At 41.4% G+C, this 22,374-nt stretch overlaps 1 protein-coding gene across 8 annotated transcripts in view; it reads right to left on the bottom strand.

The window, feature by feature from the left end:
• The window catches only part of NEK10 (NIMA related kinase 10), a gene marked incomplete at both ends in the record, with an annotated part of 236,981 nt that overhangs the window by 23,031 nt on the left and 191,576 nt on the right, over nt 1-22,374 (bottom strand). For 4 of the 8 annotated variants that reach the window (XM_080715023.1, XM_080715026.1, XM_080715025.1 and 1 more), the window contains 3 exons: nt 2,520-2,630; nt 14,326-14,426; nt 15,813-15,842. In XM_080715023.1, the coding sequence (XP_080571149.1) occupies nt 2,520-2,630; nt 14,326-14,426; nt 15,813-15,842 (242 nt within the window). The remainder of the gene's footprint in view (nt 1-2,519; nt 2,631-14,325; nt 14,427-15,812; nt 15,843-22,374) is intronic. The other 4 variants (XM_080715029.1, XM_080715024.1, XM_080715027.1 and 1 more) reach the window with 1 other exon arrangement.

Here is a 22,374-nt window from a genome sequence, read left to right as displayed (position 1 = left end):
AAACATAACACTATGAATGGCAAAATGATTCAGATATGGAGGAAGGGGAGATTAATTCCAGACAGAAAAAAATTACAGAAGGTTTTATATATATGGAAGAGCTGATGTCTCAGTTCAATGGAGAAGAAAAAGAGGATTTCGATATCCTGCCTAAAAATTTCTTCAGTACAGAGGAAGTAAGAGCCGCTGCCCCACCCTTCAGGAGGGCGAATGGCAGGATTGTTTAAACCTCTTTCATGGGAACTGAGCCTGGCCTCAAAACCTGTGATCCCCTGCCTCCGTCTTCAAAGTGCCAGGATCACAGGCATGCATCACCATGCCCAGAAACCTTGTGTCCTTCGCAGTAGAGCTGAATCTGCCTCTTAACTAAGCTGAACATAATGGTACGTCTACCCTCCCAGGCTCTCTCACTTGGGCCCCTCAAACACCTCCACCACCCCATCATTTCCCATTTTCTTCCCCAGACCATGAGGGACACAAGTAAGTACACAGTAGGAGATGCAACCATGACACTGGGGAGCGGGAGTCCACGGGCGGGGATGCAGGGTGCCATTTAACAAAAGGGAATCTCTTTGCTATCAGGGGAGGAGAGAACACTGCAAGGAAAAGATGCGAAACCAAGATCCTGAGTAATAAAAAAGAAAATGAGGAAGGGCATGAAGCACAATGTAAATGTACACCACTCTCAATATGATCCACTTAGAAAAAATAAAAATTAAAAATAAGTAAATAAATAAAATAAAAATAAAATAAAATGAGCTGCTCATGGGAGCATATGACTAGAATCCCAGTACTGAGGAAGCTGAGATAGGAAGATCTCAGACTCAAGGCCAGCCCCAGCAATTTAGCAAGACCTTTGGTCATTTAGGAAGAGACTATTTCAAAATAAAAAGAGCTGCGGGTATAGCTCAGAGGCAGAATGCTCATGGGTTCAATCTTCAGTACCAAAACAAAATAAAAGATTAGTTTTAAGGACATGCACCAATGGAAAAATCCCCGAGTGAAGAAGAGTCACGGTCACCTTTGTGCATCCGTTTGCAATAGATGCTTTCATCTCATAAAACTAGGATTTCTGGTAAAAATAAGTTCATGTACAAACTGGATTATTCTGAATTCCACTTTAATAAGAATGTAAAAGCCAAGCAACATGTAATCTTTTCTTGGGAGATTTGAGCTTCTGTCTTCTGAAAATGTACTTATTGGTATTCAGGAGACAGTCCATAAATATCAAATAAATATCTGGGTTTTCCCTACTTTCACTTCTATCCCCTACAGTTCTGTTCCTGAGCCTTATTTGCCAACATGATGCATAGAAGGAATCTTGCTCTGGACTCTCTGATGGGAGAGGGCTCATGCTTTGTTTACCTGTGTCTTTCCGCATATCCTTTTAGCAAGTATGTGCCAGTGGAAGGCACATCATCGATGCAAGGCAGGAAAGCAAAACCTTTTGTTAGCCTTTATTATCAAAAGAGCCAAGAGCATTTCCCGAATAATGAGTAAATTTGGGCTTAAGACGAGCTCGCTAAAGGGAAAAGAAATGTCAAAGGCAAAGTATGTTGGCGGCACGAGCTGGCCAAGGTAGAAGTATATGAGGCAGATATTTTATATTTTTTTTAACTGTGAAGTCGGAGGGGGACCAAGTGACATTACCCAGGTGGATCTCAACTGTCTGTGTCTTGGGCCTTTCAGGGACAGGAAAACAGAAAGTTACGGCCACTTCTGGAACAAAGGGATTTTCTGCCACCAAGTTCTGCTCGCTAGAGGTAAATAACTTTCTTCCTGTCTGGTTGATTTAGTGATTTAATCACAAAATATGAATGTATGAATAGAAATGTCTGCTACTGCCCAAAGTCTGGGAGACTGTAGCATACTGAAGATGGGGAGAATCTTAGGAACAGTTTGTTCACCTGTCATGGATCATCAAAATGGTGGCCTCGAATTGTTAACTCTCATATTCAGGGGGCAAAGCTCAACTTAGGAACCTGCTGAAGACTCTTTTAATGAAATATGGAGATGCGATCTGCAAAAATAGGCTAAAATACACATATTTTAAGCACAGGCTTATATAATAGCATCTGTTAGTAGGCAACCATCCAACAAGACTGAAAAAACTCTCTATTAGCATCTGAAAATAATGACCACAGGAATAAAAGTGAGAAAACTAGAGGCAGAGATATGCCCTCAGTTTGGTATTTTAAGCACTTGAGGACGGAGCTCAGAGTACAAAATAAAGGAGGTACAAAATGGAACTCTCATGATGTATTCTTTTTTTTTTTTTTTTTTTGTGGTACTGGGGTTCCTGGAAGCCCTTCTACCTCTGGGCTACACTCCCAGACCTACTTTTTTACATTATTATTTGGAAACAGGGTCTCCTAAACCAGTGCGCGTGGCTGGCTTCGAACCTGCGCGATCCTCCTGTCTCTGCCTCCCAAGCGCGGGGATTACAAGCGTGCGCCACCACGCCCAGCTCACGATGTATTCTTGACAGCAAAAGAATTCCTATAGATAGAAGAACATACCTTTTTAATTTCCGATTTCAAATTACAAGGGTTACTCTGCTGGCTGAAGAGGGATTTCTTGAACCTCTCTATTACTCTCCTTTTCAGATTGTGGTGCAAAGCTGGAGGAAGCTGCATAAAATGAGAAAACAATCATTAGAACCAAATTCTCAACCCTGCATCGCTGACTACCAGGGAACACTTGCAGAGGGCCAATGTTACCAGACGCAGTCAATAGGTCTAAATAAGAATTTTACATTTTTATTCCAAATTAGCATGGTTATATGTTATAGTTTTTCATCCTATAACCTAGAAGAAGTCAAATATACTACTCTGCTGTCATTCAAAGGCCATCTCTCATTTATCTTATTGTTACATTTGCTGGTATTACTTTTATAGAACATTGGCTAATGGCACGCATTATTAAGCCGTTGACAAAACTGATTAATGCACACATATATTGAATTTTGTAAACAATAGCCTGGACAAAGTAGGGTGGTTTTATCAGATGCTTGGGTGCTTACAATATGCCCAGGACCAGGCTGAATACCCCAGCACTGATCTCTGTCCTGGAGTATCTGGCCCTTTGGACCAGGAAATACATATCTGGGTCGGTTTGTAGTCAGATGCCTGCCTGTGGGGGCTCCTGAAAGTGCAGGTGGAGATAGATTGTATTTTATGGACCGATCTCATTCAGAAGAAAGTCAGAATGGCTTGGTGTATCTTAGGGTCTGGCCAGGAATGAGTTAGATTTAATAAATAAGTAGGAAGCAATCACAGAATCTTAGAAAATATGCTAATAAGATGAAAATAGGAAAATAAAAAAATGGATTTGTAGTGCCTGCCTTGCAGTTTGGATTTCTGTGAGGACTCAAGGATCCTGACAAGCACAGAGGGGTAAAGTGAAATCTGGGAGAAAAATAACTGAAAAGAAACAGGGTCAGACTGAGAAGGGGTCTCTGGGTTGCCATTATGTTTCACTTTGCTCATGAAGATACCTTGAAAGAAGAGGAAGAACAGGTGAGGAAAAAAAGATGGCTGAATGGGAAAGGTGATGTGGTAGTAGGAGCTCTCAAGATTAAGAAACTAAAACAGGAATATAAGTCAAAGCTCAAATCTAAACAAAGAGGAAGGAGGCAGAGATGACTGTGACCCCATCCTGCCCCATGTCCTAAGCTCCCTTTTGGTTGGTGTCATGTGACTTCTTTTGGCCAATAAAATGACGTGGTTGAAGCAATCCAAAGCCAATGTGGGCTCCATCTCTGCCCTCTCTCCTGCAGAGAGCTTGGGGTCCACCCAATCTGTGAGGCACAGCCACAAGGTGGGCAGGGCCCTCTGACCAGCCCAACCTCGAGGGAGAAATAGACTTCTATTGTGTCATGGCAAGGAATTTTGGGGGATACTGGTTCATGCAGTATAACTTAATGTATTCTAAATCATAAACGCAGCATCTATTCACTCAAGTTTCATGAAAGAGGAGTCAATGTAAAAGGCCCCAGAAGAACAAGAGGATCTATGGGGAACAGAACGGCTGATTATATAGCCAAATAACTACCCCTCGCCAAACCAAACATGATAGAATGGAGGGCCTGTTATGAAGTGCTACCGATTGTATTCTACAGAAAAAAAACAATACAGTTCAATTTTGTGTAAGTGTGTGTGGATGGAGCTGGAAACCAAATAAAAGACCTTGGATATGCTGGGCAAATCCTGAGCCACACCCCCAGGTCCCTCCCCCAAAAAAAATGTTTTAAATGCACTTGTAATTCTAGTGCTTGAATCAAAGTGGATCTAATTAAAGGAGAAATTGAAAGATTCTTGAGATACTGAACCTTTCAGTGTACACGGAAGGGTTTATCATTAGGCAATAGTCAGTCTCTATTGATTTTTTTTTTTTTTTGGTGGTACTAGAGATGGAAGCCCTTCTACCTCCAGGCTATACTCCCAGACCTATTTTATATTTTATTTGGAAACAGGGTCTCTTAAGCCAGAGAGACTGGCTTCGAGCCTGCGCGATCCTCCCGTCTCCACCTCCCAGCGCGAGGATTACAAGCGTGCGCCACCACGCCTGGCATCTATTGGTCTTTTGATGTCAATATTATAGCTTTTCCTTGATCTAAATGGGATTCCTCCCCACATCCTCACTAAATAGTCACTATTATTATCCTTTCACATGGAATGGATGGGGGAAATCATATAACATGCAGAAGAGAGAGACATAAAAAGAGGGAGGGAAGAAAGAGAGAGAGAAAGAAAAAGAGAGAGTGATTCCTTATCATTAATAAGCAAATAGTTGGAAAACAAATAATGGAAATGAGCATTACACACACACACACACACACACACACACACACACACACACACACACACACAAAGAAATAGAAAACAAGGAATGAAGTTAACTTAGACTAGAAACAGACAATTCAAGGGAATGGAATACCCATACTTTCCTGGTCAGGAGATGGGGTGGAGTAGCTCCGGGAGGGAGAGGTCCCTGGAGAGACGCCAGGATTGACAATGCCCTATTGCTTCAAAAGTTACCACCTCCCTTAAGCAGCAGAGGGCAGTGTTGTCCCAGGACAGTCTAGCTGCCACCCATACTACAGCATCCTGGCTGTCCAGGGAAAGGCAGCAAGCCTGTCTGCTACAAGCTTCTGAAGATGTGAAGCACCAGCGGGCTTGTGGTCTCTTCAAAGGGATCTCAGCCCAGTACTGGCAGCTATCAGTATCAAATCAATTCGGATTATCTGAAAATTCTTGTTATTTATTTAACTTGACTAGCCTCTAGTTAACTTAGAATTAATTGAATTTACTGCCTCATGTGACCTGAATTAATGACATCAAAGTTCATCTGAGCAAGTTAACATTTAGTCAATTTAAAATTCATGCACTGAACAGTATCAGAAAGCTCTAATATCTTTCTGGAATAATTATCATTCTAGACAGTATCCCATATTGAAAGTCCTCATGCAAGAATTTTAAACTTTACCCACAATGATGACTCATGTTCAGTTTAGTTATTGATAATGCAAGTATAATACTATATATAAGAACTATAATACTAAGAATAGAATATTAATGCCTATGATTAACATGTGCTAGGAACCATGATTCCTCCTTCATTTGTATTATTTTACTTCTTACCTACAACAAACTGATAAAGCAGCACTATTTTATAGGTAAGAAAATCAGAACTTGAAGACATTACCTAACATGTAATATACTTTGTGAAGTATAAGTCACTAGCACAATCATCCTAAAGCAAACACTATCACCGTTAGTATTACTGTGGGACAGCATTTTATAGTTTACCAACATCTTCACATACTTTATTTCCTTCAAGGCTCACAACAAACCCAAAAAATTCCCCCATTTTACTGATGAACAAATTGGTTCTAGAAGAGATAATGACTTTTTTCTCAAAAGTCACAGTTCCAAAAGCTTGATTTTTGCTTGTTTTGCCATCCCACACAAAGTAACAAAGGGAAAATAACAAGACCTGATCTGTATGTTTTCTAGTAGGTTTTCTCAAACTTGTATAATATATGCATTTTTCCAACAAACTCAATTTCCTGTCCAAGAATCAGCAAACCATCTCTTGAGTTCACAGGTCTCCATTTGATAAACAGTGAACTAAATCAGTATTGTGTGTGTGTGTGTGTGTGTGTGTGTGCGCGCGCGTGCGTGTGTGTTGTGTGTTGTGTGTGTGTGTGTGTGCGCGTGCGTGTGTGTTGTATGTGTGTGTTGTGTGTGCGTGTGTTGTGTGTGTGTTGTGTGTGTGTGTGTGTGTGTGTGTTACTGGGGATTAAATGCAGGGGCATCCTAACACTCAGTTGTACCCACAGCCCTATTTTGCTTTTTTATTTTGAAACAGGTCTCACTAAGTTGCTGAGTATCTAAGTTGTTGCAGTTGGCCTTGAATTTGCAATCCTTCTCTCTCAGACTCCCAAGTACCAGGATTACAGATATGCACCACTGTATCAGACTTATTCTACTTTTTTTTTTTTTTTTGGTGGTACTGGGGTTCCTGGAAGCCCTCCTTCCTCCGGGCTACACTCCCAGACCTATTTTATATTTTTGAAACAGGGTCTCTTACACCAGCACAGCTGGCTTCGAACCTGCGCGATCCTCCTGTCTCCGCCTCCCAAGCGCGGGGATTACAAGCATGCGCCACCACGCCCAGCTTATTCTACTTTTGAAAGAGTTATTTTGACATAATACTGCTTAAGAGGAGATTCCCCTAAATGCTAAAATGAAATGTTTAAAAATCATCATCAAGATAAATTATGCAAAATGTTAACACTTCTCTTAGAACTCCCAGATCCTGAAAACACGAGTTGATTTGTGTGACACAGCTTTGCCCTAACTATCTTGAGCTGTCGAATCTTGGTCAGCCTGGCCATTAGTAAACAGGAGATCTGGGTAAGTAAGTAGAGATGGTTCTATTCTTGCCCATCGCCACTGCTGCAGAACACAGTAGGTTTCACTGATGACAGCCGGTAAAAATAATTTCCATCTGAGGACAGCATATTGCTATTTATTCCCCCCCCCCACTGGCAACGACTGTGGCTGTTAAGATGAGCAATACAAAGGATTTCCAACCAAACCGCCTGCCTGTTCTCTTAGAGAGAGATGTTTGCTTTTTAAAAGCTGATATAGGCTGGTTTTCATGGCATTTATTTAACAAAACAATCAAAACACAGAACAGAGTCAAACTCGATGCTTAATCAGGCTGTGCAGGTCTTACTTACCTAAGCAATAACACAGAAAGATTCACACGCAGAGTAACATATGTACTTGGGTCACCTCGTGCACCCAAAGATAGAATTTGGTTTCCAGCAATGAAATTGAACCATTGATTTTCATTCTTGGCTTGCTGGTCTTAAGATTACCATTTCGGTTTGAATGAAAACAGATATCAAATCAGCAATGGCAGAAGAAAGGATTTTAACACCCTGCCTTGTAACACAGTGGCTTTTAGATGATTTTCACAGATCTATCTCCATGGAGACTGGGCAAGGAAGACCACCACTAGCGAAAGGCAGGAAGTCTGCCCTGTAAGTCCACAGTTCAAGGCAGACACCAGTTCAAGAGGGGACGTTTGACTAGTTAGTACACAGGAGAACAAGAAGGATCTTGTTTTGTTAATTCTGTCTTACTTTTAGCAAGTTTCCTTTGCAATTTGCAAAACGGAAAAAAATAATAATAATCTTGGTCCCTAACCCATAGTAAATATGCTAGTAGAACATGTCTTTCTCCTTATGTGAAAAGTGCTGACTTTGTTAAGCACTGTAAGTTAAAGCTCCCCAGGGGGGGATCATTCCTTGCTTCGTACAATGTCATAAACGTTGAAGAATTCTGAAAACACATTTTTTTAAATACAATTGTTATATTTGAACTTGTAGCGAGGAATGCCATCCTGCTAAAAAATATGAAATCATTTGTTATACTGGCAGCTTAACAGCATAATAATAAGATATTTACAGTAGTTTTATTCTTGCTTTAAACTACTTTGAAATTCAATAAAGAAATGGGATACATCCATTAAAAAGTTTTGATTATATAAAATTAGGGCAGCAGACATAATGAAGCTCTATTTAAATTCCAAAGGATCTTTCTCTCAATTTAATAGTTAATAGTTGGGGCAACTAAAAAGCTATTTAAAGCTATTTCTATAATACTAAAGTTAGGAATATTTTCCCACATTTCTGTACCAATACTTAAGTGGAAATGCATTTTCATAGAATATCTTTACTGTGTAGATATGGCAGATTCTATTTTTATTTATTAACCAAATTTCCCCCACATATACACATATTTCCTTGTACCCTTTCGCCCTCTTTCACTGAGTCAGAAAAGTCTGTGATTGCCTTAGAGCAAGGTTAACAACAAAAGGAAAAGTAATCAATTTTAGACTCTTCCATCTCAACAGACAGCCATCAGGGTGAGTAAAAAGAATACCAGATTTGGGACAAAACTTGAAAGATAAAAGCTGGGCTTCTCAACCTCAGGCATAATGAAGACTCCCCAGGCTAGAGGGCGAGAGAAGTAGAAGGGAGCTGGTGTGGTGGTGCACCCTTGTAATCCCTGCGCTTGGGAGGTTGAGACAGGAGGATCGCACAGGTTCAAAAGTCAGCCTCAGCTACTTAGTGAGGCTCTCAGCAACTTAGTGAAACCCTGTTTCCAAATAAAATATAATAGGTCTGGGAGTATAGCCTGGAGGTAGAAAGCCTCTGGGCTCCATACCAAGACCAGAGGAGGAGCAGGAGGAGGAGAAAGAGGAGGAGGAAGAGGAGGAGGAAGAGGAGGAGGAAGAGGAGGAAGAGGAGGAAGAGGAGGAGGAGGAGGAGGGGGGGAGGAGAAAAAAAAGAAAAGAAAAGAAAAGAAAAAGAAGTAGAAGGGAAAACAAGGAGAACTCATGGGAGAGTTAATAACAACAAAAAAGGGAGTTGCTTGCCTAGTCCCAAGGCTATGTGCCAGTTATCAACCTGTCAGCTCCAAATCCACCCTGATGGTCCTGCCTGTAATACCTGAACACTTCTCCATCACTAGCTGGCTAGATGTTGACCTCTACCAGTAGGAGGTGCTAGAACAACCCTGGAGGAGGATGGAGCCTGTCTTTCTTCATCCAGTGATGCTCTTGTCTTGCCTTGCTCCTGCAGCACTTGGCAGTTAGCACATACAGAACCTCCAGTCACATTCAGTGGCACCAACTCTGTACAGTCTTCTATGGAGCTACACTTACCACAGGTGGCTTCCCAGCATGTCACCACTGAGTACTGATTCCCAGCATTTTCCGTGGTTTGGTACCTCACAGTGGGTGGCTGGCTCTGGTCCCTGGAGGGCAGTTTCACTTCGAGCATCCCTTGCACGGCACTTCTGCAAATTTCTCTGACCCTTCTAGTGAGGTGCAGACCTCAGCCCAGAGCAGTGATGTCCACTGCCATATTTACCCCATTCTTGGGGGCTCTGACTCAGCCCTAGAGGTCCTGGCTTCTCTATGTGCTCTTCCTATTGTATTCAGATTTATTTTCCCATCTTTAGTATATAATATGCTGTTACAGTTAACAACTCCTTGTATTAAAACTTCCTTGTTGGAGAGTTGTTAGAACTCTGAATGATGCCAATGTCTATCCTCAGAGATGACCAGTGCACACTCAGTCTAGTATGCTTAGCCAGGGTAAAGGTAAATGAGTTACAATAAGGTCCAAAGACAATCTGAATCTTTATTCTTAGAAGAAACAGTTTGCTGACCTATTGTGTTAATGGGATCTTTGCAGTGGAACAGTAGTACAAACTTCTTGGCTAATTATTGTTGTAATTTTGTCCTGGCTTTAGCAGATGGTAAAAAATACTCAAATTTCACAAATAAAAGGAATATTAGTTTGGAAGAAAAATAATAAACTTCCTTGTTGGATTTTCTGCAGTAGTTTGGACCAGGACTGTCCCCCAAAGGCCCATGTGTAAAGGCTTGGTCCCCAGGAAGGCACCAGTGGGCGGGATTAGAACCTTTAAGAGGTAGAGCCTCTTATTTGGAAGCGTGTCCTTAAAGGGGATGACGGGACCCCAACCTTTCCCTTTCATTCCCTTTTACTCTTCAGCTATGAGGCGAGAGATTCTGTACCTCCATCCACTTCCACCCTCATGCACGGCCCTGCCACAGGCCTAAAAGCAAAAGGGCCAACTTCTCACAGACTAGAATCCCTAAAATGATAAGCCAAATCAACCTTTCCTCTTCATCCGGTGATTTTTCTCACATATATGTTATAATGGTGGCACACTGGCTAACACAGTTATGGTTTGGTTTCTGGCTAGACCCTCACTGATACACAGACTGGTTCTAGAAAATATCCCAGGAGAGGGACTCATAAAGATGGGATGTGGGGACTGGCTTGATTTTGCCCCTAGATCTAATCCCACTGCTGAATATTGTCTGTCTGTCTATCTGCTTATTGCCAATAGACCAAGGTCCAATCGGATGTCAGTAATGGCGTTTGGTGCCATCAGAATCAATCAGGTTGTCACCAGAAGCGAGTGCCTTGGAAGCCCACATGGCTCCCACACCTGATGGTTAGGCAATAATGAAGACAACAAGAATAATGGTGTGGAGTGCACCCCTCTGAGTGCACAGGAAACAGAGAGAAATGACAAGCTTGGGTCTTTTGACGCTCAGGTCAAGTCAGGATCTGAGACCCAGAGAAAGAGTCCACAGCAGCTCCAAAAGAATGTCAAATTTTAATTGGGCAGGTTGCTAAATTACAATGTCTGTTGAATTCACACTTCATCGAATTTCTCCCATGAAAGTTAGAGGGGAAAAAAAGGAACAGGACACTAACAACTGCAAGACAGCTATCTTGTTGAGCCCAGATAAAACAGACTATTCTGAAGCCCAAGCCTTCTGAACCTTCCCTGTGAGTAGAAGTGGCTTGATGCTATGTGCTTGAGAAAACAAGCCTTCCTGTGCCTGAAAATGGAATGATAGCACTGCTGGGAAGAGATGTCTTTCAACAGGTGACACTTATTCCTCCTAAGACCCATGACATTGAGGATCAAATCCCTAACTAGAGTCATATCTCAATATTATTCTGGGGAGTTAGTGCACCATGGCTCAGGAGGAAATAGCTTACACACCCAAAGAATTGCAAGATTTGGCTATTCTCTATCAGCAGCAACTCAGAGATCATGGATTCTAAGGAAGTTAGGCCAAGAAGGGTAAAATAGACCAGACTGAATTCATTATGCAGGTGCTGATGCTAGAGAGTCCAGATTTAATGTGTTGGTTCATGCAGATGGAAGTGTATCTCTATTGTGCGGTTGTCTGAAGGTTGTTCTCTGTGATGACCTGTGTTTAGAGAGGGTAAAAGGCCAGAGCTCCCCTGGTGTGTGGGTGAAAGAATGGAAGCCCTGGAGAAATGGGAACATAGATTTACTATGTGTGATCTGCACACCCACTCCTCAGCCACTTTCAACAAGAACATCCGAAGGTATTCCCTCCAGTAAGACACTGAGAAATACGTTGGAGAGGGGAGGCCCCCACCCTTGAAAGACCTCATGGTATTTTCCTTTACATAGGCTAGGCAAGACATGGAAGTTTACAGGATTCTAGTGTAGCAAATTGGTAAAGTCCAGTCGATAGCACTTGACCATCAGTGGCAAGCTGTGAGCATCTGCCATAAGGGGTAGCAGAAAGGTACTCTTCTTAGTCAGAGTGCCTTGGCCTGCAGAGATCTTTGGAGGGGTTAATTGATTTGATAATCAGCCTACAAGAGTATTTTGAAGTCTACATAATAGGAAAGGAGCTCTAAAAGTGGTAGACTGCTTCTGACCTGCGTTTGTGTTGCCACAACCTCTCAGAGTCTCCTAAACCAATTCAAAGACCCGAGGTCCCTTGGTGAGGAGGGAAGCTGGGATCCCAAGGAGAGGTCCTGAAACATCGCTACAGGTGCACACTCTAAATTTTCCTCCAAGCCCTCCCAAAGAGATTTGTAGATATTTACTAGAATGACTGTACACTAGAGAAAAGGGAACACGCAGGATTTCTGGGAATACTAGACACTGGTTATAAATCAACATGAATACTTAGAAACTTATAATGCCGCTATGTTATAGCATCCTTATTACTCCATTTGAAAGGTTTTTTTGTTAGCCAGGCGTGGTGATGCATACTTGTAATTTCAGTGCTTGGATAGGAACATCAAAGAAACTTAGTAATACTTTACTGCAAATTTTTTTTTATTATTTTAAGATGGCTAGGGGTATAACTTGGATATAAAATGCTTCCAGGTTCAATCCCCAGTACAAAAAAAAAAAAAAAAAGTAGCGGGGCATAGTAGCACACCTTTAATCCCAGTCCTGGGACAGCTAAAACAGGAGGATTCTAGATTTGAGGTTATTCTCAGCAACTTAGCAAGTCCCTGTCTAAAAAGAAAATAAAAAATTAAGCAAAATAGGGCTAGGGATGTGGGTTGGAGGTAGAATGCCTCTGTGTTCAATCACCATTATCCCCCAAAAATCATCTCTTTAGAGAATAAGAATATATTCTAGTAATAAAGGAAGTATTAGCCTAAATTTGACTTATAGCTGGTCTATTAATCTTGTAGTATTTCTGTACAGAATCTGAATATATAATCAGAACTGCTATATTTAGCAACCAACAGCATCTTGACATTGAATCTTTAAATCATAGGGTGAAAAATTGTTTATACTTTTGCTCACTAGCCTAATAAGCATCTGGCACGTGGTAGGCCCTTAGTAATTACGTGTCCATTGAGTAAATGAATGAATAAACTGAATAAGACTTAACCTAAAACTTCAAAATAATACTTTCTTGTCTAAATATTTACACTTGTTTATAAAAACTTTTTTAAATCAACAGTACATCCCTTTGGTAAATAAATATTCAAGTTGTTTTCTCTAGATGGATTTTTTGAAGATTTAAAGAAGTTTATTAGGAAGATAGAAATACAGCTCCATACCAGACTGTCATGGAGGGGTGACTCGAAATGAATACACCCTAGATGGATTTTTAATAGCAACTTTTCAGCAATTATTTTTTTCTCAATGCATAAGACTGAGATTAGCAAATAGAAACTCTTAACAAGGTGTATGAAGAATGGCGTTGATATTTTGATAGGAATCGCATTGATCCTGTAGGTCACTTTTGACTGAATGACCATTTTGATGACATTTATTCTGCCTATCCATGAGCAAAGGAGATCTTTCCATCTTCCACATTCTTCTTCAATGCTTTTCTTTAATGTTTTATAGTTTTCATTGTAGAGGTCTTTTACATCTTCATTTAGGTTTATTCCTAGGTATTTTATTGGTTTTAAGGTTATTTGGAATTGAGTTGCCTTCTATATTTCTTTCTTCATGGATTCATTGTAGGCATATAGAAAAACTACTGATTTCTTTAGGTTGATTGTGTGTCCTGCTACTTTGCTGAATTGGTTAATCAGTAGTCTTTTGGTTGGGTTTTTTTTTAAGTCTTCTAGACATAGAATAATGTCATCTGCAAACAAAAATAATTTTCTAATATGCTCAAGCTAGGGATCATTTGGGATACCAGAGGGACTCCAGATAATGGAAGAGAAACCTCAACAAAGCCATGAATGAAGGGTAGAGGAGGAAGAAGGCTGAGGTTCATTAATGGAAATGCTACATGCGACTATGTGTACACATGTGAATATAACATTGTTAATCTGGACACTCAGTTTTGGAGAGAGGAAAATTGGGAGGTATGGGAGGCAACAAGTACTATGTGAATATATGCCAGTGTCAACATGATCTACATTGTGATGTGAGACTGTAGTACACTAAATTATATATATAAAACTCAGGATCTTAACAATCTTGAGTTTTCTGTGGTTTTAGCTTTCATATCTGAGAGGTCCTAGTATCAACCCAATATCAGCAAGATTAATCGGAAGGGACACCATTGTCCTATCTTTGCAATTGTAAAGCTATTTATGGAAAATGAAGCCCAGCTGTTTTCACTTGTACCCCCATACTGAATAGCCATTTGAGTGAACGGGTTTTTTTTCTTTTTCTTTTTCTTTTTTTCTATTTTTTGTTTTTGTTAGACATTAACAGTGAGAGATCAAATAGGAAGTCCTAAGAAAAACCTGGCATATTTGCTTTTATTTATTTATTTATTTATTTATTTTTGCGGATCTGGGGTTACAGCTAAGCCTAAGTGTCCCTACATATGTGTAGTTCGAAAAGATTAAAAACAGGCTTTCACTCTAATTGAAAGTTCCACAGGGCAGTTCATCATCAATGTCAGCACCAAGCTCTTGTTTAGGATGAAAAGGATGAGACTACTGACCTGCGTTATATAGATGACCTTGTGAAGCTGAATAAGTATCTGCTGAATAGGATCACTGATCTGACGCACTTTCCTCTGGGACACAGCAATTCCTGCAGACGCTGTGGGCAATAAATTCTGCAGTTAGTCAAGTTCTTTTTCAAAAGTAGTATTAATAGACAGTGGGGTAAAGTTCTGGAAAAAAAAAATTTAAAGCAAAGACCTTATCTTATGAATGAGATAATATGCAGAGGCCCTGTAAGATTTTGTAAGAACTAAACAATTCCTTCCCTTTACTTCTCAAGCTTCTAAGTAATACAATGATATTATATTACCTGTCACGACATTGCAAAGACCACTAGTCTCTTGGCTATTTTGCCTGCAATTACAGCATCCTACCATCAGGAGGCAGTGGAGCCTTAGATACTACGGCCACTGCAAAGTCTAGCTTCAGACATGTGTAGTCAAGAGGTCACCTCCACCTGTTCTCATCTGTAGATCCACACTGGAGAAAATGGAAGAGAGACTTCAGATTCGTGGATATATGTTATCCTTCCCCTCTCTTCCTCTTCCTGCCTTTTCTTTTGTCCCTTTACCCATCAGCATGCTTTCTGCAATAATACTCCTCTTACTCATTCCTTCTTTAAAACAAATGTTCCCCAAACCCACTTTTCTTCCTTACATGCAACACTGAGTCCATATGAAATTAAATTTGAATATAATCACTGCTTTATCAAAAAAAAAACTAAAATTTTTTTTGAAAATTATTCTTATATAAGTGCTTTCTGAGAAAGCTTGTGTATTTTACCATCAACATTTTGTTTTCAAAACATTTAAAGAGAAAATCTAGTGTGGCTGTTTACAAGTCAACTTGTTTTATTATAAACACATAAAATTTATACTTAACACATGTAAAAGAGAATAAAATATAAACATCCTTTTTCCCGGGTATCTTTACTGAGTTAGTTGAAAAATTAGCATGCGAAATAACCTGATTCTATTTTGGATTCAGTTAAATATTTGGAAGTTAAAGGATCTTCTTCCCTGCACACTGTGTCCAATCAAGCATCAGTTATTTGATTATCAAGATGAAGTTTAATAAATTATTCTTAGGTTGAAAACATGAAGTTAAATCAGAAAGAATCAATGTAACTATAGTATAGCAAACAGAACTAAAGTTGTCTGCCCCAGCTTGTAGAGATTGCCAAATATACACTTGCACATTTCCTACAGTGATATTCCTCAAAAAAATAATGTTTAAAATCTAGATCCATACCAAAAAAATGGAAACCATGTCACGTGTCCAAGTTGATGATGTTACTACAGAAACATTAACTTTACATTTTCTGAAAATGGGAGGCTTGGATTCGTATTGTTTTTATCAACGACTTTTGGGTTGATTTGCAGATACAGCGTTCATAGGTAACAAGCTAAAATCTCACAGCTGACAGAGACCCAGTAGGTCAGGGATGACATTTCGGAGGGAAATAACACACAGGTTTGACTACCTTGCCACAAGCATGTGCTCATCTGCAGCCCTACGTACAAAAACAGAGTCAGCTGGAATGCCTGCCTTCTGTACTCAACTATGCACGTCAACTAAAAATTATTTTTCTTAAGACCCTTTGACCACTACCTTCTCGATCCAAGTAAGTCTTTAACTTTTGGAAACAAATTTTGATTGCTTACTCTCTCAAAATTAAAATTAAATTTAAAACGTTTAATTATGCTCACTTCTTATATAACAAGTAAACAAACAAAAGTGTTAAGTGTTACACATGAGGCTCAAGGCTCCCTGGAATCCTACTGTCCCAGCTGGAAGTAAACCTTGATAGCACTTGATATCAGTTTAGTGTGCAGCCTTCTAGTTTTTTCAATCTATTTACCGTGTGTGTGTGTGTGTGTGTGTGTGTGTGTGTGTGTGTGTGTGGTGTGTGTGTGTGTGTGTGTGTGTGTGTGTATGTGCGCGTGTGTGTGTACACAACAGTATTGTTTAATGGGTTATGATCAGCACTTGGAAAAATGGAATGAAATGAATTGGAAGCAGATAGGAAACTTTCAGAGTAGTAAGTAAGGTAAGGTCTACACAGTCAAAACATAAAATAAATGTCTTTCTTTTCTTTTCTTTTTTTTTTTTTTTTTAAGGGTCTGGGGATGGAACCCCGGGGAATACAACCTCTGAACTATACTCCCTGTCTTATTTTTTTTTATTATTCTTTATTTTGAAACAGGGTCTCACTAGGTTACAGAGGCCCTCGCTAAGTAGCTGAGGCTGTCTGTGAACTGTGATCCTCCGGTCTCAGCCTCCCAAATGCTGGGATTACAAACGTGTGCCACCATGCCCGGAAAAATGTCTTTCTTATTGAAGATCATTTCTAAAAGGGTTTGAAGGATACTGTGAAAGAACATCTAGAACCAGGCGTGGTGATGCAAGCCTATAATCCCAGTACTTGGGAGGCTGAGACAGGAGGACGACAGGTTCAAAGACAGCCTCAGCAATGTAGCTAGACTCTCAGCCACCTAGCAAGACCTTGTTCCAAAACAAAAAAAAGAGGAGGGGAGGGGAGGATGGGGTTGTAGCTTGGAGGTCGAATGCTCCTGGGTTCAATTCTTACTACAAAAAAAAAATCTACAGTATGATTTCCTTCCTTCCTTCCTTCCTTCCTTCCTTCCTTCCTTCCTTTTTCCCTCCTCCCTCCCTCCCTTTATCCTTTCTTCCTTTTATCTTTCCCCTCTTGTTTTTTAAATGAACACTGACACATCAGCTATAGACTGTTTTATAGTTTTGTGGGGAAACCCAGTCTATCGCAAGATTCTTTTTGTCAACCCACACAGTTCTGGCTCATTCCTCGCAGCACTGAACGGTGCTGCTGCAGCACGTTCTGCCTGCGCCGCGGTTGCAGGGCACCTCTGTCTTGCTGGGCACCGAGTTTGCTTTCAGCTCTCGTGGTTTCCAGGTAGTGCTGCGGGAACGCGCCTGTGCGGCCTCGCCTCCGTTAAAGTCAACGTGGAGAAGTAAAATCGCTGGGCCTTAGGATAAACACATTTCTTATTGGGGGAGGGGCGGAATATGCTTAAAAGCGAATCCTTTTTTACTTTGGTAAGAAGATAATTTATTTTTCTATACTTTGATCAATGCTACATATTAGCCAACTTTTCAATTGTGCCAATTTGATTTTTTCTACTTTGTGTTTTTATTAATGCTAGTGAGGTATAGCACTTCTCTCGTATAGTTTTTATGTCTATTTTATGCCTTTTTAATGATTTATAAATGTTCTTTACATACTCTGAATGCTAACCCTTTTATTGTATTTTGTTTGCTAAAAGCTCTTTCGCCTAATCTGATACTTCTCTTCCATTTATAGGGCTTTCTCCACTTTCACCACCTAGAGGTGAGACACTGGGATATATTTTATACATTTAGTCCCTTCTAATTTGTGTGGCCATTCTGAATGGCAGCCAGCTTGGCCTAATTTTACAGAGAAGATTGAATAGGATGGTCTGAGCGCTTTGCTCCCCCCCAAAGTTCATGTGTTGAAATCCTGAATCTCAAGGTGAAGATATTAGAGGGGATAGGAAGTAAGGAGGTCATGGGGGCAGAACTCCATAAATGGGGGCAGAGCCATTTAAAAGAGACCCCTGCTGCCCCTGCAACCACATGCAGACTTAGCTGGAAAGCTGGTTAGCCTCAAACATACAATCCTCCTGTCTCAGCCTCCCAAGGACTATCCCTGGCTTTAAACTTTTATTTTTCTAAATTCTCTCTGCTAATAATAAAAAAATCAGCAGGGGAGGGGGGAATACTAGAGAAAAGAAAGGTAGAGAAGGAGAGGGGCCACCTGAAGAAGAGAAAAATATTTCTCCAAAGCACCCAAGAGCCTCTCCACATTGGACCAACCACCCTAGCAGAAGATAACACAGATTTTCTAGTCTCCTTCCTCATCGACAAGGGTTTCACTCGGGGAACTACAGGACGGGGCCAAAGAGTAGGTACAAGTTTAACCTGAGAGGACCCTGGGGAATTAAGGGCCTTCAGCAGACACAGGCAGCAGCTTTGGTGTGCTTTTGAGCGCCGCCTTCCAAGTAGAGGAGCAAATTCCAGCAAAGGCCAGAGTCAGCATGGTAGGTGTGTGCTGGAGATGCCAGGCAGGAGCCTGGGGGCCATGTGGGGGGATGTCATTCTGGGAAGACCATCTCCTGAGACGGGCCTAGGGGTGAAGTCAGGGGCCTGGTTTGAATACTCTCCCGTTGCTAGGCACCAGCACCATGGTGCACATCACTTGCAATTTCCTTGGGCCTTGGTCTTTTCATCTGAAACAGGAACATGGAAGAAGTAGAATAAAACGAAGGAGGTAGAGGTTATGTACCTCACCGGGGAGTCCAGCATGCATGGCAACTGTCTGTGGGGAGCCAGAGCCGAACACGCTGCTGAAGCCTGGGCCTGAGTGGGTGAAAGAGTGGTGTCGGCTGTGAATTGTATCTGCTTTCTTCCCCCAAACGGAAGCAAGAATTCATCCCACAGAGTTACATAGTGCCTTTAAGAGGGTGGAAACATAATCCAACAGCAGTGGGTATTCAGAGATGGAGCCTTGGAAGAATGATAAGGCTTAGATAGGGTGATTTAGGTTATTAGGGTGGAACCCCATGATCAAATCCTGGTGGCTATATAAAAAGAGAGTGAGTAAGACCAAACCCACAGACACGCTCCCCGCCTCTTGCTATGACACCATATACTGCCTGGATACTCTGTCAGCAACAAGATCATCACTAGAACTGAGCCAGTGCCAACACCATGCCCTTGAACCTCCAGATCGGAGCTAAATAAACCTCTTTTCTTTATAAAGTTAACCCACCTCGGGTACTTCATTATAGTCATGAAAAGCTGACTAATAAAATGTTTCACTGAAAGAAAGGGCAATGACAGAGAAGATGAAGGTTAGGCGGCTTGGGATACTTCTCAACACAGGCCCAGTGACAGTTCTGACCTGTTAGGCAGGAACTTTTAGGAAAGAACCTGACAGCCTGGGCCTAGGACTGTCACTCTCCCTAGCCCAGGAGGAATTACACACACAGTGGCAGGAAACCCAGTCAAAGCATTGGCTCCTTTAACACCCTGGGTGATCAGGTAATAATGCCCTTTTCTCTGAAACTTCAGAAACATGGGTTTAAAGGCCACAGAAGCAAGGTAGAGATTTGAAGTTCTACATGCTTGGATTCTGGCCCAACCTCTTTCATGTAATCCATCTATTCTTCTTTAACCTTTCTGTGCGTCTGAGGGTTAACCCTCCCCCACCCCATTCAAAACTTGCTTTCTCCTTAGTTATTTTTTTTTTTAGAATATAAAATCTAATTTCCAGATTTCAAGTAAAAGTTCTTAGAAGTGGCTTCATAAAACACATGGTGAATGTTATATGCACGATTCGCTGTTGTTCTACTTCCCATGCTTGCTGTGGACCCCGTAAGCCTTCGGAGCCAAGCAACAGAGTGGAGGGCTAGCACTACCCCAGGGTGGCATGGCAGAGAGGGAGGGAGGGAGGGAGGGAGGGAGGGAGGGAGGGAGAGAGAGAGAGAGAGAGAGAGAGAGAGGGAGGGAGGGAGGCAGGGGACTGGACCTTCAATGGTCTAAAACGAGCACAGTGGTGCATACCTGTAATCTTAGTGCTCAAGAGGCTCAGACAGGAAGATCACAGGTTCAAGGCCAGCTTCAACAACTTAGCAAGACCCTGTTTCAAAATAAAAAAGGACTTACCAGGCGTGGTGGCACACGTTTGTAATCCCCACGCTTGGGAGGCTGAGACAGGAGGATTGCACAAGTTCGAAGCTAGCCTCAGCTGGCTTAAGAGACCCTGTTTCCAAATAAAATATAAAATAGGTCTGGGAGTGTAGCCCAGAGGTGGAAGGTCCCTGGGTTCCATCTCTAGTACCACCAAAAAAAAACAAAATAAATAAATAAAATACATAAATAAAAAATAAAAAAGGACTGGGGGGTTTAGGTAGAATGCCTCTGGGTTCAGTCCCCAGTACCAAAAAGAAAGGGGGGGGGAAGCAAAAGCAAAAAGCAATGATCTGAGCAAAAGGCAGAAAGACCCAAAAGATTGTCACTGAGAAAAACCTTCTTGCCACCTCTCTCCTGTATGAGATAAAGTGCCTCCAAGGGGAATGAGGAGAAAGGCTCGGGAGACACCCACAGCCCAGCTCACTGTGGGCGAAGTCTGGGGACAGGGTCAGAGGGAGGGCAGAGCTGGACTACAGACCTCTCTCAAGTTGAAGGATTCAGTGCTGTGTTCTCCATTCCCACTATTACAGCTCCATATAAAACATCCCCTGAAGAGCTCATTTATTGATGCTCAGGATTGATATGGTTCAGCCATGAGGGTTGTAATCTCATCAGTAGGTAAATCCATTGTAATGGACTTACTAGGTGGTAACCTAAACTGGTAGGGTGTAGCCTCGGGGATTGTGCTTGTGTCTTTGAATCTTGCTTGTTCTCTCTGCTTTAGGCCTTCATGACATGAGATCAGAGTTCATGTGCTCTCTCTTTCTCTGTTTCCTGTCGCCATGTCCTGAGATCCACAGACCCCCCCCCCCCCGGCTTCATATGAACTGAACCCAGAATCTCCAAGAAATTATGAGCAAATAAATCTTCCTTCCTCTAAGTTTTGTGGTCAGGTCCTCTGGATTACAACAGCAAGAATATTGGCTTGAGACACCCACTATGGCCTGGGGGTTGGGGCGGCAGGAGGCTGTCAGAGCAGAGAGGTTCTGGGAGTTTCTACATCTCCAGACCCATGTAGTGGAGGGCATTTCCTCCTGCCCTCATGTCCTTGAGAAGGTAGAATGACAGAGCTGGACAGATTGACTTGTAGAGGTCTTGCCTTCAAGAAATGAAAATGGGAGTCAGGTAGGGATGTACCGTGTCTTTGAGTGTCAGTGTGGAAGGGTGACCACATTTAATAATCAGATTGATGTCAGCGCATGCCTTCTCAAAGCCCTCGTACAGGTAGGCTCACTGGGCCTTGGGAATAAAAATTCTACCCCAGGAAGGGGAGACAGAAGAGTACTGGTCAGCTTGCCTGATATCAGTCTGATAAGATAAAGAAATCCACAAACCATTGAAATTTACCTGCAGGCTAATTGATTATGCCTTCTGATAAGAGTCAATAGAGATAGTAAGTCCAGTTTGGAAGAAAATAAAGTTACATTTTTATTCCTGAATTCATGGCCTAAAAATAGAACATGGAGTTAGTCGAGCCCACAGAGCCGGCTTCTTCTCTATAGACTCAGTTATTTCTTAGCTATGCCACAATTTCTAAACAAGTCATACTGGCTTCCCTTTTTTGCTACTAGAAGGAATTTATTGTTTTTTGGAAGTTCATCCTACTAATAAAGCTCAGAATTCCCAAGGTGAGGAAAATTATGATATGAAAACACAGTATTTTCACCATTGTGGATGTAAAAGTTAACCAGCCAAACTGGAAGAAAGAGAACTGAAAGGTAGGACTTTTTCCCCTTTACCAGGCATCATGTCAAAATGTTCTCTAATGTGCCTCTCATGCCCTAACCTAATACGCTTGGTTAATGTCACCATATATTTAACTAACAGTCTATATCAATAAAGGTGCTGGCAGTTTATAGCCTTGTACTGCTAGAGGTTAACCTGCAGAAATTGGTATATTAGTTTGACTTTAATTCTGATCAGGAAGACATGGTTTTATGGCCCTATAGAACTTTTACCAGTCTTATGCTTAATTTAGCAATCTTATTTCAGCTTTTCCTTCTTGCCCAAATCCCTATTCTTCTAAATATTCATGAAATAAACTCTTTTTGTCTTCCACTTAGTTCTGAGGAGTTAGATATTTGGTAGACAGTGAGGGAATGGGATTCTTGGGAGAAAAGGTTAAAAAAAATCCAGACCCTCTAAGAAGGAAGATGGTTCCATGCGGTTCATTGTGCCTGAACATGGACAATTAAATGTGGATAAGTAGAGATAAGACATCAAGACCCAAAGATCTATGTGCCCAGCCATTGACCCGTGAACCGTTGCCATGTAGAGACCAGGGAACAAACATG

This window comes from Muscardinus avellanarius (genome assembly GCF_963383645.1).
Source record: "Muscardinus avellanarius genome assembly, chromosome: 18".
Classification (NCBI taxonomy): domain Eukaryota; kingdom Metazoa; phylum Chordata; class Mammalia; order Rodentia; family Gliridae; genus Muscardinus; species Muscardinus avellanarius.
Note: the sequence above shows the minus strand (reverse complement) of the source record. Positions and strands in the feature narration are given on the sequence as shown.